Below are 13788 nucleotides of genomic sequence, written 5' to 3' on the forward strand. Positions count from 1 at the left end.
ATAAATCATTCAAATCAGCTTATTGCACATTATGCTGGTAGCAGGATATCCTTTCTGGAAGATGTAAGATGTTTAAATCTTGCACTTTTTTTGGACTAAAAGATGCATCAGTTAATCTGAATGATTTTTATAAGCATAAAAAAAAATAATATATGCATTTTAGAAATATTACACTCAGAAATCTCTGTGAAAAGGTAAAATAAAGGAAGAAAGTGCGTTTTGTAGTTGAAATTATTATTTCTAATGTCTTGTTGTTTTTGTAAACTCTAGGTCTGCACGCTAATGGAAAAATGCTGGGACAGTGATCCTGCTCGCCGACCAATGTTTAATGAAATCATTGTATCAATTAAGGAAATAACTGAGAAGTTTTATCAGCCAGCAACTGTCAAATTAAATCTGATCAGCCAGCCTTAAAGGTTTTGTTTTTCGTGTACTTATCTTTCAGAGGAGGACAGTCTCCAGTTTCTCCTGTGCAAAGAAACAACATATCCTCTTCTTCTTCTTTTTCCTTTTGGACTCTTAAATTTCAAACTTCCTTAAAGAACTTAAGGTGGAGATCATGTGAACAATATTAATTACATTTTTACAATGCCTTGAAAAGCTGACTAATTCACCTTTGTAAAGGTCTGGAATCTTGCAGACTTTAGATTGTTTTTTTATACAAGTTACCAAAATTGTGTTTAAAACGAAAAAAGACCAAGAGGTGATATTTTGTGCAGAAGAAAAAGGACATTAAGAATGCAGGCTTTTGCATAAAGAACCTATAATTTAAAATAAAAGGCTCAGAATCTTTGCAGGTTTTTAATAACAGGTTGAACTGTTGCTGACAACAAAGTATGGGACTATCAAATAAAGAGATATCTGTGTATGTGTAATTGAATATGTTTATATAGTGCAATCCTTTATTATGTTATGATGCGCTGCTTTTACAGAAAGTGAGAATGCAACAATCCTTATTGGGTGCAGTTCACTCGGTCATTTTGGCTGGTCATAATAACCAGCTGTTTTATGAGATACATAAAGTAATCACTGGATGATTAGATCGTAATTAAATTGCTTGACATTTTTACCATAAGAGTAGATTTAAATATAAGAAGGTATTTGCTTTATTTGCATACATTTATGAAAAATTATTATTTGTAATATATTTACAATTGTGCCTCTTAAATATATCTTTACCATTAAGATGTGATTGAAGAATTTGTGCAGAACCTGACAAATCCTATAGAAAACTGTGAAATTGTAAGTTTTTTTGTTAATATTTTGTATTATTGGCAAAAAAGTACTGTATACATATAACTTAAACCTTAAAACAAAATGTTTATGTTGCCAAGATTCATTCTAGGTCAAAAACTGCCAAGCACATTTGTTTTGGTGTATAGAAGTCCTGTTCTGGTATAGCATTGTTTGAAAAAGTTTTGGAAGAAGCTTCGTCAGCATACTTTATGAAATATGCTTAAAGCATATAAATATTCAAATAAAAAGTCAGCATTAATTTGTTTTATTTTTAAAAGTGTGCCTCAGTTAGTAACAAAAGGGTGTATTATATCAAGTGAATATGCATGATTTTTCAAGCATAATTTGAAACATCCTAAGAAATGCACTAAAGTAGCATGATAAGCACCCACAAATGTTATCTTTCTTACAAAGTCAAGGTTTAATAAGCACGTTTTTAGTGTCATGGGTTGGAATAAGTAGTGGTTTACTGGGCTGTCAGAAATCTTTTAAAACTGAGGCACATATTTATTTAAATAGATTTGGTTATGTATTTAGGATTCAGGATTCCTACTGCATATTCTGTAGTCACTAAAACAGAATAAAATGACCTCCCCATTATCCTTTGTATCCATTAAATACATTTTTAATAAGTAAATTCATAAATAGCTAAACCTTTTTGATATTGTTTGCAAAAAATAGGTAAAGTCCTAAACTGCTAACTAATTACTAGGTTAATAAATAGTCAAATATTTTATACTTTAAGGCTTGGTAGCTTTCAAGAATTTGTTCAAAATGTGCTAAATTATATGTTAATAAATAGTCAAATATTTTATACTTTAAGGCTTGGTAGCTTTCAAGAATGTGTTCAAAATGTGCTAAATTATGTAATTATTGCCTTTGCACATATAGTGTTACATTTTTGTTAAATAAAAAAAAAATTGGACATTTGACCACAGATAAACTATTGATATTTCATGGCAAAATAAGGTAGTGGTTTTTTCTGGCGTCCAATTGAAATTTAAATTTGTATTTTAATATTATTTGATTATGCTAATTTATTGTCTAGAATATATCCTGGACATTTTCCTATGCAACCAGATGTTAAAAATTGTTAAAAGTAAGCAGGAGGTGTACATGAAAAATCGCTAAATTAATGTATTTGGTATTCAAAACTTGTCATGCTATTGTTGATTAGCATGGCAAAATCACTTATCAGACCCATTGGCATTTGTACTATTGAAATTGGCTTTCTCCTGTCCAGTTTTTATTTAAGTATGTAAAGATTTTCAGTTGACATATTTAGTTATTAGTTTATTGTTCTGATGTAGAAAATGGCTTATATTGCTCTTTTAATGTCTCCTAGGAGAGACTAATGCAAATTGGTCTCCAGAAAAACAATCCACTCTAAGAAAAACAGAAAGTTGTACTTTTGTTATTTTATTACATAATAAATGTCACGTTGAGGCTTTTGACCATTACCTTTTTGTGTGCCTGGACACATAATAATGGAAAAATTTGCATTGCTACATTATTTTATCCAACCATCCATTATCCAACCCGCTATATCCTAACTACAGGGTCACGGGGGTCTGCTGGAGCCAATCCCAGCCAACACAGGGCACAAGGCAGGAAACAAACCCCGGGCAGGGCGCCAGCCTACTGCAGGGCACACACAAACACACACACACCAAGCACATACTAGGGACAATTTAGAACATTATTTTATTGCTTCCTCAAAAGTGTTAATTACTGTTATACTCATAAATGTTGTGTGTCACCAAAATATTCTTCACTTTATCTTAAATTTGCTTATAAAGTTTTTTGCTGTTTTATAATTTGTTCACTTGATACTTTTATATTGCCAGATTTGCACTTTGATATAATATTTGTATATATTTCATGGTTTTTTCCTCAGTTAGTGGGCAAAGCTTTTTTTTTTTTTTTATTTTATCCATGTGGTTCATTTTGTTCATGTAAGAAACCCTCTAAGAACTGAGTGTGAAGCGCTTACTTTCACCAAGTTCTATATTAATGTATCAGTTATATACCGCAACGGTTTGTGTGCACGATAAACTTTAGTTTTTGTTACACAGTCACATACAGGCATCATTAGACATCTTACTTCAGTGAGGATACAAGAGTGTTACTCTTGTATTTTGAGGATTTTTTTTTTTTAATTATGTTAACATTTTTAAAGTGACTTGGATTTGTTTATTTTATAGGGCAGTGTTACTGAATTTTAAGTAAAGGGATTATAATTATTTCAGATTTTTATTCTTCGTACAGCTAATTAAAGGCATTCTGGAACCATGTAGCTTTGAATCTCATAAAGTAGTACATTACACTTGTGAATGTTTTAAATGTATGTTCAAACATAATCACTGGGAGTTGTGATCATGAATGTGATTTGCTCAATGTCCCCCATCCCTCCAAACTATCAGATGTAAATGTTTTGAATATACATTGTAACACGCTTGTCCAGCTGCAGTAACTCTACTTAAAAACATATATAGTACATCAGTCTATTATTGAATCTGTGTTGTTCCTACCTTCATCCTTTTTAATTTATATAATTCTAATTTTTTACAAGATTTTCTAATGTTATTTTTCCTGTTATGTTTCATGTTAAAACAATAAAATCAAGAAAAGCTTCTGAAACTCAGACTGCGTAGTTCTTACTTGAATATGTACCTTTCTGTCATTCCTTCAGCGATGAACTGTACTGATCGGTGCTGAGAGCTAAAAGTTCATTGTGCAAATAAAGGACACTTCTGGTTAAGAATGAACGTTGGCCAATCTGTCCTTTTGGTTTTTTTAAGAAATCGGTCTAAAGTGTCTTAAGATAACTGAGGCTAGCCACATTGTAAGAAACTTATTTTAAAAAGGGTGATAAATGGGGTGGGGGGGGGGGGGGGGGGGAAGCATTTTTAAAGGACTTCCAAGAGACAGTCACCAACATTTGTTTGTTTCAGACTTAGATGTTTGAAAATGCCCGTTAACCAAAAATCTCTGGGAACCTTTGTGCTTGGACCAGACATTTGGGATGGGCACCAGGAAACTATGAGACTTAGCAGAAAATGGTCAGGGGAGGATCTGCAGGAAAGGCCTGACTTCGCTTCCTTAGAGCATTGCCTCACTTATAGGCACAGGGTCACAGAGCATTTGTACTTTTCAAAGCACAAGTCATCAGCTGTTGTGTCTTTGCTTATTTTCTTGTATCTACAGTATGTAACAAAACAAAAAGACTACAAAGCTCTGGACTAAGGATTCTGTTCAGTCTTCAAGGAGGCATTCAGTGTACAGACTGGGATGTATTTAAAGACAGAGGCACTGATTTAGATAATCTTTCTGATGTTATTAGCAACTATATTGGTTTTTGTGAAAACATGCTTACCCCAGCTAAAAATTATGCTGCCTCGCAGTAAGGAGAACTGGGTTCGCTTCCCAGGTCCTTCCTGCGTGGTGTTTGCATGTTCTCCCCGTGTCTGCATGGGTTTCCTCCCACAGTCCAAAGATATGCAGGTTAGATGCATTGGCGATTCTAAATTGTCCAATGTGTGTTTGTGGGGGTGTGTGTGTGTGTGTGCGCCCTGCGGTGGGCAGGTGCCCTACCCGGGGATTTGTTCCTGCTTTGCACCCTGTGTTGGCTGGGATTGGCTCCAACAGACCCCCGTGACCCTGTGTTAGGATATAGCGGGATGGATAATGACTGACTGACTGATTTTAAGGTGTCGCGCATGTACACATCGGGGAGGGAGCTGGTGACTATAATTCTACTGCCACACTAGTGGCTGGCGCTGTATCTTAATTACTTTCTTCCTCCTTCTGCAGACCAGATGATTGACAGCTAGAATATCTCTGATGTCACTTCCGGTGTCCATCCACCCGGACCCACCTCTTCCTGCCAAGAGGACTGTAACCCAAAAGCTCCACCATCTTTGCCAGCTCTGTCCTGAACTTGTGTCACAAAAGACCTCTCAACATTTATTTGCTTGTTTTTCTAATTTTGCTGTGATCCAGTTGTACGAGGTTACCTCGGCTCTTTGCTGTTGTCCTTTGATTCTGTTACAAAGGATAAAATTGAGCAGAAATTGTTAACATAAAATTTGAACTTGGTGTGGTTAGGCATTAAAACCTTAACTGTAAGGGTTTCTGGGTTTAATACCAACTCTGATTTAGCTAATAAGCTTAATGAATGCTACTTGAGATTTGACCAGTTTGCTTTTAAGGCGCAAGCGCAAAATTTGAAGTAGATAGTCCTGGAACAGACTGTCATAGTGGACGGATCTTGAAGTCTTGTGTAGAGCAGCTCAGCTCCACTTCTTGTTTTTGTTTATTAACTTTATCTTTGGGTTGTCATTAGAACATCAGAAGGTTCTAATGACTTGGAAACGGGCTGCAGTAATTCCAATCCAGTAGCTAAAAACAAAACCCCTAAAAACTTAAATGATTTCAGACTATTGGCCCTGGCATCACTGGTTATGAAATCATTTGAAAATCGTATAAAGCGGAAGCTAACAGAAAACTCTGGGTTTATTAGGTCCATCAGTCTAATCGTGATACAGGCAATACCATTGTCACTTTGCTCAGGCTGTTATTTAACCACTTGGAAGGCATCATGACTCTTGATACGGCGGTAAGAAATCACATAGGAGAAATAACTTAGGCAGTTTAAACCAACATTTAAGAAAGCTTAACAGATGAAGGAAGCCATGACAAGAACACAGTTCGGGAGTGGAGGCCCGATGTATAGAGTCTGCCATTTTCACCGCTGCATTGGAAGGATTTTCAGGATCGGATGACGTCATCTCCCATCCGTCCATCGTCTTCAAAGGTGGGCCGGGCAATGTTCCAAGGCTTTATACTCTTTCTTCATGTGCAGGCCCCCACTTAGGTGAATCATGCCATTCCAAGCTAGGCAAAGAGACGATACGGGTTCATGCTGAGTTTGACACACAGAAATAGTATACAATATCCATTTTGCCGTTGTCCCTGTCTTGTCATCTAATGCTTGCCTAGAAGTTCTAAATGATGAGCCCCTGTGTGCTAAATCTGGCTTTGTACTGTATTAGCTGTACATGTGAGTGGAAAGAAAAGTAGATGTATAAAATATTTGTACAGAGCACAGTGATATATTAAACATATACACTTATTACAGTGTCATGGGGAGGATGTGCAGCGTTGATCATTATGGCACTCAGTTCTGTCTTTATTTCTCCCTCCTCTACTACCTCCAGGGGGTCCAGAGTGTGTCCCATAACTGAGCCTGCCCTTTTTAAGTAGCTTGTTGATTCGGTGGGCCTCTCTTGAAGTGATGCCAATGTTGTGTCTTTGCACAAATTCTGACGGGCGCAGGTTAACAACCGGTGTCCTCTTCTTTTTATTCAATATAACATGAACAAGAATTGAACTTTCAACAAACAAAGAGAAACCACTGCAGCTCCTGGCTGTCAGTTTCCATCTCGTCTTATCTGATCTAGAACTCATCTGATGCAATCCCCCATAATTCCTATTTCTATATTCCATACTTTGACCTTATATGATATATATACCTTTACAATAAAACTTTGCTTAATCTGGACTTTCCCTTATATGGTATATACAGCACAGATAAGTAAAAGAGGACTTTTTATAATCATTATACTTAACAAAACCCAAACATTTCAATATAAATATATATATATATATATATACACTGTAAAATAATTCATACATATCAGTTACCAGCTAAGCACACCACGGTGTAGATAACTTCACCGGCCATCACAGAGTGGTCGAAAATGTGAAGGATGTCACTGCCCTCATTAAAGGAAGAAGAGCCTGTTCTGCCCTTCCTTCCAAGGTCGCTCTGTGTTACAAGATCAGTCCAGGATGTTATTGATGTGGACCCTCGGGTCACTTGTAGGAGTGGACCACCTCCACATCCATTCCCTGAATAGGGACAGGACATCGAAACTCTTTGGTGGAGAGAAAGTCGATAACAATCTCCTTGGTTTTGCTGATGTTAAGATGCAGACAATTCTTTCTGCACCAAGAAATAAGGTTCTCCACCTGATTCCTTTGTCTCACCCCCTCTTATCAGACAACCCCATAAGTGTAGAGTCATCTGAAATGCTAGGAGGGGACCGGTCAATTGAAGAAGGTGGCAGTGGGGAGGGGAAAATCTATTAAAAGGTTGGTTCAGAGGGTGTTAGCTTTGTGCCTATCCCCTTCTAGCACCTGAGCCAAGTAATTACAATAATCTCTCTATTATAAAAAAAAATCTTTGGGAGACGAGACGTGATCTTCTATGAAGACAATTTGAAGTCCCGTGAGAGACACTTTAACTTGCTCCCAGCTCTTAAAACAACGTCAAGCAAAACACGTAGCTCGCCAGCAGCAGAAAGCCAGCAGATGATCCGACTGCTTCTCCTTAGCGTGCGTTCAGCTGCACCCCCTTCACAACGTGAGCAGCGTTATACGTCCTGCGAGAAAGAGATGTAACCACGCCTGGGGCCGGAAATAAAAGACAAGTATTGTTTTTACAACATCACGCAAGACAAGGCAGTGAGACATCATTTAAAACAAGTCCATGGACATCTAACCTAGCAGTTGTTGGATTGCTGATGGCAGACATGCTTCAAGTGCTCGCAGCTCTTAAAACAACGACAAGCGAGAAACAAAACACGCCGCACGCCAGCAGCAGAAAGCCAGCAGATGATCCGACCGCTTCTCCTTGCGTGTGTTCAGCCACCCTAACCCCCCACCATTCACAACGCAAGAAGCAGAGACACGAAGTGGCAAAAGGACAGCTGCTGTACAGGCTTTAAAATGATCGACGGGCAGCGCAACAGCAGCAGAAAGACAGTAGATGATCCAACTGCTTCTCCTTAGCGTGCGTTCAGCCACCCTAACCCCAACCATTCACAATGCAAGCGGGAGAGACGCGAACTGGCAAAAGAACAGCTGCTGTACAGGCTTTAAAATGATCGACGGGCAGCGTGACAGCAGTAGAAAGCCAGCAGATGATCCGACCGCTTCTCCTTAACGTGCGTTCAGCTGCATCCCCTTCACAACGCGAGCAGCGTTATACATCCTGCGAGAAAGAGATGTAACCACGCCTGGGGCCGGAAATAAAGGAAAAGTATTGTTTTTACAACGTCACGCAAGACAAGGCAGTGAGACATCATTTAAAACAAGTCCACGGACATCTAACCTAGCAGTTGTTGGATTGCTGATGGCAGACATGCTTCATGTGCTCCCAGCTGTTAAAACAACGATAAGCGACAAACAAAACACGCCGCACACCAGCAGCAGAAAGCCAGCAGATGATCCGACCGCTTCTCCTTGCGTGCGTTCAGCCACCCTAACCCCCCACCATTCACAACGCAAGTGGCAGAGACACGAAGTGGCAAAAGGACAGCTTCTGTACAGGCTTTAAAATGATCGACGGGCAGCGCAACAGCAGCAGAAAGACAGTAGATGATCCAACTGCTTCTCCTTAGCGTGCGTTCAGCCACCCTAACCCCCCACCATTCACAACGCAAGCGGCAGAGACGCGAACTGGCAAAAGAACAGCTGCTGTACAGGCTTTAAAATGATCGACGGGCAGCGTGACAGCAGCAGAAAGCCAGCAGATGATCCGACCGCTTCTCCTTAGCGTGCGTTCAGCTGCATCTCCTTCACAACATGAGCAGCGTTATACGTCCTGCGAGAAAGAGATGTAACCACGCCTGGGGCCGGAAATAAAGGACAAGTATTGTTTTTACAACGTCATGCAAGACAAGGCAGTGAGACATCATTTAAAACAAGTCCACGGACATCTCACCTAGCAGTTGTAGGATTGCTGATGGCAGACATGCTTCATGTGCTTCCAGCTCTTAAAACAACAATAAGCGACAAACAAAACACGTAGCTCGCCAGCAGCAGAAAGCCAGCAGATGATCTGACTGCTTCTCCTTAGTATGGATTCAGCCGCATCCCCCCCCTTCACAATGCGAGCAGCGTTATACGTCCTGTGAGAAAGAGATGTAACCACGCCCGGGGCCGGAAATAAAGGACAAGTACAGTATTTTTTTTACAAAAGTTTTAAAAGAAAAGTGAAAATAATGCATATGTAACAATTCCCATGAAACTAACAAACTCTTTAAATTGTATATCCGGTAAACCAAACCTGGTGGTGGGTGAGCGAAGCGAGCAGGGGGCGAAGCCCCCTAGTAATAATAATAATAATAATAATAACGAGCGCCTTTCACAAGCCCAAGGTTGCTTTAGATAGAGAGTAAAAAAAAAAAAAAAAAATTACACAGAAGACAAAAGTTCATAGAAGAGGAAAGTTTTCAGTTGAGATTTAAAGGTGCAGAAAGAGGAGCAATCTTGAAGAGACTGCGGAAGAGAGTTCCAGAGTTGAGGGTCCTTAACAATGAAGGAGCTGCCCCCCAGGGTGGAGAGTCTGGTGCATGGGACAGTAAGGAGATTACTGAGCGAGGACCTGAGAGAACGGCAAGGAGTGTAAGGAGTTAGGAGCTGAGTGAGGTAGAGGGGGGCAACGTTATGTAGGGCTTTGTAGGTGAGAAGCAGAATCTTGAGTGTAATCCTTGATGGAACTGGTAACCAGTGAAGCTGGGAGAGAACAGGAGAGATGTGAGCAGAACGCTTTGTATGGGTGCGGAGTTGTGAATGTCCTGCAGCTTCTGTGTAGATTTTGCAAGGAGGCAGATGAAGAGGGAATTACAGTAATCAATACGAGACATTATGAAACAATGAACACTAGTTTGAATATCAGACAAGGACAGAGGCAGGCAATGTTACAGAGATGATAGAATGAAATTTTTGAAAAAGACTTGATGTGTAGCTCAAAGTTAAGTGATGAATCAAAAAAAACACCAAGATTTTTGACAACAGGAATAGGTTTGAGAAGTGTACCTTCAACAGAAACAGAGAAGTTGGATGCCTTAGAAAGTTGGGAGTTTGGACCTACCATTAGCACTTCAGTTTTATTGGCATTAAGTTTTGAGAAAGTTATTTTCCATCCATAGCTTAAGATCAGTGATGCAGTTGGTGAGTGTGCTGGGAGGTGAATCTGTAGGGGAGTTATGTGTACTCAGGGCCGGATTTTCCTATAGGCTAACTAGGCTTCAGCCTAGGGCCTCAAGATCAAGAGGGGCCTACATTCAAATTGTTAGCAAAATTAAAATTACACTATTCTAAAAACAGTGAACACTAAAACACTGAACCGAAAATAAGGAGAAGTTCTACGCATATGACTAATAAACAAACATAAAAATGTATTGGTTAAGATCAACGCGTATTACGTATTTTATTATCTCATGTAATTTACAAACTTAAAAATGGAAGGTGAAAGGGACTCATAAGTGGAATAGCCTAGGGCCTCTTTTCATATAAATCCGGCCCTGTGTGTACTAAGCTATAGCTGTACAGTATATCGTCTGCATAACAGTGGAAGTTAAAGCCATGTCTGTGAATAATCTGACCCAAAGGAAGGACATAAAGTAGAAAAAGTAATGGCCCAAGGACTGAGCCCTGAGGGACACCACGCGACACAGGTGAGGCAAAGGATTTCTGTCTGCTAAGTGTGACAAACTGTTGCCTATTAGAGAGATAAGATGTGAGCCCTTGAAGGGCTAAGACAAAGATCCCTAGGGCAGAGACGTGACAGGAGGATTTCATGATTAACAGTGTCCAATGTCGCACTTAAGTCAAGAAGGAGGAGAATATGAAGTGAACCATAGTCTGCAGACCGGAGAAGATCATTAACTACACGGAGAAGAGCTGTTTCAGTGCCAAAGCCAGACTGAAAAGGCTCAGACAGTGTATTACAAACATCTTTCATGTGATTCTGAGTGAGGTTTTTTTTTTCTTTTTCAGCCATGTAAGCTTACTTTCTCGTATACGAAGTACAGTATAGGGAAAGTATTGTAATCGTCCAAAAATTCGATTTCGAGATTTTGATTAATCTCGACGTTTTAGACCTTCCCGAGTTCGAAAATACCATTTTTGGAATTACGTCTGTGTGTGTGTGTAAACACGAAAACTTGCGTACGCTTTCACTTAGATCAACCAAATTTTGCATACAAGTATTAGGTACAAAACGTAGATTTCTATCAACTTTTGAGCTATTTCCGCTAACCGTAAGTGGTACTTTTTATTCATGCAGCTGCAAAGTCCGATTGATTCAACTTCTTTTATAATAATTGTTCAATAAATTATTAATTTGATTTGTTGTTGATGGTTCTTTAATGTACATAATAAAACAATATAATCATTGTCTTGCGGTTTGCTCCCCAAATATCCATCCCCATATCTAAGTATTCTAGACAGTCTAGGGGAGAGCACTCCCTATTTTTTCTGCTCCGCTTGTTGTACATCCTTTAGAGCCTCTTCGTCTGCAGATTTGAATATGTTCTTCTTTTTATTAAGGAAACGATTTAGCTCCTTAGTAATCCAGGACTTGTTGTTTGGAAAGCCACAGTGTATATTGAGCTCAAAGGCGTAGTGACAGGCAAAGCACGCAATAAGGGCATCCATTTACATGGGTACTCACTGAAATATCAAATCTAACACAGGACTCCCGAAGATGCTTGTCATCAACACACAACAACACAATCTGCAGCGATAGTGTCTGTGAAATACGTTACTTTTTTAGTAACGTTAAATGCAAGCAGCGCCATTTTCAGAAATCATGAAGAGGATTTGCATTTCTGGAAGCAAAAGCGCAGGATGAAAGGACGGCGGTAAGTAGCAGAGAATCTGTAATACTGACTCAAATAAATATGGGCATACTTAATTAGAAGGGGTTAGAACTGAAGTACGGAATCGGAAGGAGCCAGTGCTGAAAGCTTGAACGAGTGTGACACACAGCGAACGTGTTAAACTCTGAAGGCACAGAAGCTTCTTAAAACGCCTAGATAAAGACTGATGCTAAACTTATGTTCGATTTCTTCTCTGGTAGGCCCCATGGAGTTTTTTGTTTTTGCCTAGGACCCTCAGAGTTGCTGAAATGCCACTGATTGAGCTCAGTAGTGAAATTTTATGATTTTACGATCCTTACCACCGAAACCTGAATGAACCATAATATAGAAAAGGTGCAACTACAGTAAACTAGCAATCAATAATTCCAAAAAGTAATAAATAAAAATGCTTAAATATCAAGCGCTGTTAAAAACATCTTGATATTTATTTTCACAATGATGACAGCATGCTGTGCAAGATATAAGCAAAAGGTCACTATCATAGAAAACTAAATTTTAATTTTCTAAAAATAGTTATTGCTCTCCTTGCCTGGTTTTGATCGAGAAGTTCTACCCGAGTGTTTGCCGGGGCTTTTGAACATACCAAATGCTGTCAACGACATTGCTGACTCGCTATGATGGGTCAGCAAGATAGTCAGGTTTTACATTTTGGAGTTAACACCGCCCACCACGCCATCATTTTCCTTTGCAACTGTATAAGCAGAAAAGCGTACATGTCTTAAGTTATTTCCATGTGCCACAAAACCGATCGCGTGTAAAAAAAAATCTCATGAACCCCGGCAAAGGAATAACTGACGAAACGAAACCTCTACGTAAAATCTCAAACTTTCTAAACCCCCAAGCCACGCCCTGTATAGTAACATCAACACGTGACCGATTCTGCCTACGCGATCTTTCAGTTGTCCAATGGAATCTCCGGTTACTGGCCCGCGTGTGTTGTTTAAACTGCTCCCAATAGAATCGCCTGTTGCTGTTGCTAGACTGAATCTTTTCGCCATGGCGGCTGCCGTGTCCGTTAGGAGCACCGCTGACAGCGAATCCTCACACCCTGCTTCTAGCCCAGGTCTCGAATTGCCTCGTCGTGTGGACGACTGGGGATTTTCGGAGTATGGTGAGACGGGAGTAGACGAAGAGAACCAGCGGAGGACCGAGGAGGAGCTGCTGACACTAACCGCCGAAGAGATTGAAAGCCGCCTCGAGAGGACCCGCAGAGAGTTTCATAACCGTCGAAAAATTATTATCAAAAATCTGCCAGCTGACATCTCTAACCAGGCAAGTTAACTCGACCTCTCGTGTTTTTAATGATCTATTTCCTTTGGAAACTATACAAAGGGAACGCACATCTCTTCGGGGCCATAAAATTCAATTCAAACAAACTTTATTGGTAATGCGAGGATTGCTTTCTTCGGCCATTTTTCTTTGACGTGCAAAGTTTTTTTTTTTTCCATGATTTGCATTTTTTAACAGGAATTCGTGAGAACTTTGGAAAGAGCCGGAAAGTATTGCTGAAATAGCAGTATCGCTGTCTAGTTAGTGTTTTGTCTGAGTCAGTACTGTCTGAAAATATCGTATTGCTTACCTGTTGAAATCCTCATTGAGGGCATTGGGCGCAACGTCACAAACGCGCTGTGAATAGTTTTTTTTCCCCATTTCTACAATAACAATACAAGGTAACCAACCATAAGAATGCATTCTATACAAAAAGTAAAATTCTGAATTGGCGTAAGGCGACCTAATTCGACGTGTTAATAAGAAAAGTTAAGATTATAAGGTAATGATTTACATCTCGAGGGACAAGTACATAATAAACAAAGAATAG

General features: G+C 39.5%; 2 protein-coding genes across 3 annotated transcripts in view; both read left to right on the top strand.

Annotated features, from left to right (window-relative positions):
* Positions 1-3876, top strand: part of tyk2 (tyrosine kinase 2) — a 79411-nt gene extending 75535 nt beyond the window's left edge. Inside the window, exon 24 of the mRNA XM_028823027.2 lies at positions 271-3876. Coding sequence (XP_028678860.1) covers positions 271-414 — 144 coding nt within the window. The 3' untranslated portion in view covers positions 415-3876. The remainder of the gene's footprint in view (positions 1-270) is intronic.
* A 9049-nt stretch (positions 3877-12925) lies between these two features.
* The window catches only part of raver1 (ribonucleoprotein, PTB-binding 1), a 52990-nt gene continuing 52127 nt past the window's right edge, over positions 12926-13788 (top strand). For both annotated transcript variants that reach the window (XM_051920886.1, XM_051920888.1), the window contains exon 1: positions 12926-13245. In XM_051920886.1, the coding sequence (XP_051776846.1) occupies positions 12966-13245 (280 nt within the window). In that variant the 5' untranslated portion in view covers positions 12926-12965. The remainder of the gene's footprint in view (positions 13246-13788) is intronic.

Source organism: Erpetoichthys calabaricus, chromosome 17 (genome assembly GCF_900747795.2).
Source record: "Erpetoichthys calabaricus chromosome 17, fErpCal1.3, whole genome shotgun sequence".
Classification (NCBI taxonomy): Eukaryota; Metazoa; Chordata; class Cladistia; order Polypteriformes; family Polypteridae; genus Erpetoichthys; species Erpetoichthys calabaricus.